Source organism: Aspergillus welwitschiae (assembly GCF_003344945.1).
Source record: "Aspergillus welwitschiae strain CBS 139.54b unplaced genomic scaffold BDQ94scaffold_202, whole genome shotgun sequence".
Taxonomy (NCBI): Eukaryota; Fungi; Ascomycota; class Eurotiomycetes; order Eurotiales; family Aspergillaceae; genus Aspergillus; species Aspergillus welwitschiae.
Window position 1 is genome coordinate 1,251 of NW_020798896.1, and position 4,173 is coordinate 5,423.

Consider the following 4,173-nt stretch of genomic DNA (forward strand, 5'->3'; position numbering starts at 1 on the left):
TTGATGAGTGAAGATCTCTTAATCCACGTGCAGAAATTACAATAACTGTAACTCACCTCACGCTGCGGTGTTATCATCAGCCAGATACTATAAATAATATCAATTTCCATGAATAATATATCTGGAAGATATGGAAGACCAGGGACGTATATGCTCTCCAGCCAGCGGCGGTACACGGGTAAAGGTGGTAGACATTTATGAGGGTATTGAGCATTTCAAAAGGGCTCCCTTCGATTAGAATAGATTACAATACAAGTCCAGGCGCAGCTCTGTAGGTCAACCGCGCTGGGAAAAGCGGTTTTCCTGTTGATAGATGTTGCTGACCACCGAGCGCAGCTAATCCTGAGAATGCAGCGTTGCCGAATCTACCTATTATTGATCGTCGAAAATGTCCGTGTTTACATTTGAACCCCTCCTCACTGACTACGGCTGAAGATGCCAAAAATCTTGACCGGTCCATTCGGAAATTGATGATGCTAATCAAAGGCGAGATCAAGAAATGATGTTCCTCCGATTGAATAATTCCGAATTTGTGGCGTAGATCTCTCGGGATATTGAGTAATTGCCGGAAAACTTATAAAGAGCACATTTTTGAAGGAACGCTCTTTTTCTCTCCTTCTATCATCATCGTCATCATCATCATGAAGCAGCAGATCCGCTCAGCGGATATCGCTCTCGAATTTGACCGGCTGAAAAACGATTACATCCTAGAGGCGGACAATAATGCTTCAAAGTCCCTCGAAGAAGCACGTACATTGCTTGAATCGCCGCAAACGCTGGAAAGACGAGACACTTTCAAGAAATCCCTTCTTCATTATGCTGCCATATTGAAAGCTGAGAAGACTGACGACAACGAAAGTCTAGCTAGCCCTATGGTCGGAGGCCGCGCTTGGGGAAGAGGGAGGGTAGGAGTCAACCGGGCATAGGCGAAGTTGGAGTATCTGCGGCCGCATGTGGGTGGCTGAAGAAGCCCAAAACACGCTGGCGATTGTCGTCGTAATAGCAGTTGTGCATCAATCGCTGAAGGAGCCCAGCTGAGTGAAGTCAGGCGGTTCTTCTGTTAGAGGATGTGTGTAGTGTGTTGTTGTCTCCTGGTGAAGAGTTTTCACTTGTAGTAACTAGGCCGCTCTCCCCCACAACATGACTATTTTTCATCCCCTCTTTTCGGGCGGGTCATAGCTTCTTCGTGCAAAGAGACTTCTGCAAAAATACTAATCCCCAGCACAACGTAGAGGGGCCTTCCCGCGCTGGGGTGATTGGTGACGTAGGTGCGTTTTCGGTGATCGCTCGGTACCCGGAAAAATCTTGATCCACATTTACCCAGGGGGTCAGGACCGGGAGTATTAGATCAACATAACTATCCTTCGAAGAGTATCCAGATTGGTTCTGAACCATTACGTTCCTTCTTGAGAAAATGAATAAGAAAAGAAAAAGAGTTCATGACGATAATTCAAGAAATTTCCCATCGGCAAATCATCGAAAACATGTGACAAAGACTAAGCGTGACCACAAACGTGGGAGGCGTCACCGAAAACCACACCATAATCGACACCTGAAGCAGGCAACGGAAGAGGTTGTCAGCGCAATTCCTGATGAGCATAAAAGGGAAGATGAGTCGACAACACTCAAGCTAAGTGAGGAACAGCGCACCTTGGTCGATCTTATCCTTCGTGGTCACAATGTATTCTTCACTGGATCTGCAGGTTGTGGCAAGAGTACTGTTCTTAAAGCATGCGTCAAGAAGCTCAGAGATAACGGGAAACGATTACACATTGTTGCTCCTACTGGAAGGGCTGCGTTGGAAATCAACGGGTGTACATTTTGGACTTATGCTGGCTGGACACCGTTCCATATGAGACGACCACTGCAAAGACTTAGAATGGAAGCACGCCGGAGGGAACAACTCTTGAACACGGATATCCTACTTTTTGATGAAATTAGCATGGTTGAGAATCATCATTTTGAGCGTCTAAATGCTATCATGCAGGAAGCAAGACACTCAGACCAACCGTTTGGTGGGGTTCAAGTTATTGTCAGTGGTGATTTCTGCCAACTGCCACCCGTCAAACCGTTTACATATTGTCTGCAATGTGGTCGAGAGACGATCAAGGAGATAGCTGGTACTATTCACAAGTGCCCGGTACATGGAGACTATTCGGACGAGGATAAATGGGCTTTCCGGAGCGACGCCTGGATGAGATGCAACTTTACATACGTTCACTTGGGGACGATTTATAGACAGAGGGACAGGGACTTCATAATTATATTGGAGAAAGTGCGACTAGGTAAACACCTAACAGAGAAGGATATAGACATGTTGCTCAACCACAACACGGATTTCGACACCGCCGTAAGGCTTTTTCCAACGCGAGAAGAGGTACGCCGTGTCAACCAGGCTGAATTCAATCGACTATCAACAGACAAAAGAGTATTCCATTCCAGTGACGTATTCGAACCCAGTACAACCTGTGACTCCTTGGGAATCAAGAAATACAGCAAACGCTCCCCGGACGGGTCTTTACACGAGTTGCGCGATCACAGGTTCGAATCACTCACTGAGATTAAGGAAGGCATGCAGGTCATTCTCCTGATCAACCTAGATATCAGTGCTGGTCTCGTCAATGGGTCTCAAGGAAAAGTTGTGGGTTGGGAGAGTTTTGAGTCTTATACTTTACGGCACGAAACAACCGATCCATCCAAGAAGATCAGGGACGATTGCATTATTGCACCGAACATTGTGGTCCCTTCTTTGAGGGGTGAGCATATAATGCATCGGGAGAAGAGTGTCGGCACTTTTATGCAAGAAGCATTCAGAAAGGAATGGCCAGTTGTTCTCTTTGATAACGGTATACAGCGGACTATCACCGCCGACTGTATTGTCAATGAGATTGGTAACGATGAACCCTGGAGCTTGCTATCACGGACACAAATACCGTTGCTGGCGGCCTGGGCAATGTCGATCCACAAGAGCCAGGGAATGACCTTGAACAAAGTGATCGTCGATCTCAGCAAGAGCTTTGAGGAAGGCCAGATATACGTGGCCTTGTCAAGAGCTAGCTCATTAGCGGGTTTGAAAGTCAGTAACATTGGCACATGGCGGCCAAGTGGAAATGAACAGGTCATGCAATTCTTAAAAGAGAAATTCGCCACAATGAGTAGCCATGGCAGGTGTGTTTCGGGTGTTTTGAGTGTTGCTATACAGCGGAAGGCTAACCCAGTTTGATTGGTTTTCTTTCTTAGGTGCTTGTAGCTAGTGCCAGACACTAAGCCTCTTATTGATTAGTATCACACTTGTTGTTGGCAGGACAGAAAACTTCTTAGCTGGCTAACCAAGGGAGCGACGGACGGGACGAACTGTAGCACACTTGCCCCTGGCGAGCACACTGGGTAACTGTTGTCGTCAGACAGTTAGGACGATGGATTTCTACCTTCTCGTGGTGTCCGGTGTCAGTACCCTCTCGCTGCGTGGAGGGGAAGCCAAAAAAATCCAGGTGGTGCGGGCAGGGCCGAGCCGCAGAGTTTTCCGTGGTAGCCGAGCCCGCCCAACCCACGAAAATCAGAGGAAAAGGGTTATGAAAACCATCCGACGACTGTTCACTCGATTCGTACTCGAGACCGACACTGGACTTGCTTTTCCAGCGGACGTGGTATCGCCTAAACAGGAGACAGGACACCTCTGAGCTTGAACGCTCTCTGAGATTGCGACACGCCCAGCAGAAGTCTTGAGAACATAATTTGAATATGCGTGGAGCGGCGAGGAGACTAGAACCAGTCAAGCAGTGGACAACGCGAGTCTGGAGAATGGGCGCCAACAGTTCCGGTTACAAGACCCTCGTTAAGGCTCTGCCACGGGCAGTCTTGATTGGAAATGCTGACCGTCTACTTCTCTAGGGGCGTGCGATCCAGCGACGAATCTCACGGAACTCGTTAAGGCGTAGCTACGGGTGCTCGGGAGGTCTGCAAAACTGGGGACACAAGCTTGGTTAGTGGAGGATGGTCGGAGTATCGCGCAGGGCTACTGGAGATGCTTCTAGTCCACCTCTGCAAGACACGGTCGGCTAGTCGAGAGAGATCTCGGCTAGTAACGCGAAGGAGGGAAACATTCCCTGTGGGGCGTGGCACATAATGGCAGTGACGGACAAGTAGAAAGAACTTGACGAGACTGTCTATGTG

The 4,173-nt window shown here is 48.2% G+C and overlaps 1 protein-coding gene across 1 annotated transcript; it reads left to right on the plus strand.

Annotated features, from left to right (window-relative positions):
* Positions 1-3,335: 3,335 nt before the first annotated feature.
* BDQ94DRAFT_51991 (uncharacterized protein) lies at positions 3,336-3,804 on the plus strand. Its single transcript, XM_026775960.1, has one exon. The coding sequence runs from the start codon at positions 3,417-3,419 to the stop codon at positions 3,678-3,680; it is 264 nt and encodes an 87-aa protein (XP_026619207.1). The 5' UTR covers positions 3,336-3,416; the 3' UTR covers positions 3,681-3,804.
* The last annotated feature ends 369 nt before the right edge of the window (positions 3,805-4,173 follow it).

Bases quoted from the DNA above. Each gene is read 5' to 3' on its own strand.
- BDQ94DRAFT_51991 (XM_026775960.1), top strand. From the start codon at position 3,417: ATGGATTTCTACCTTCTCGTGGTGTCCGGTGTCAGTACCCTCTCGCTG.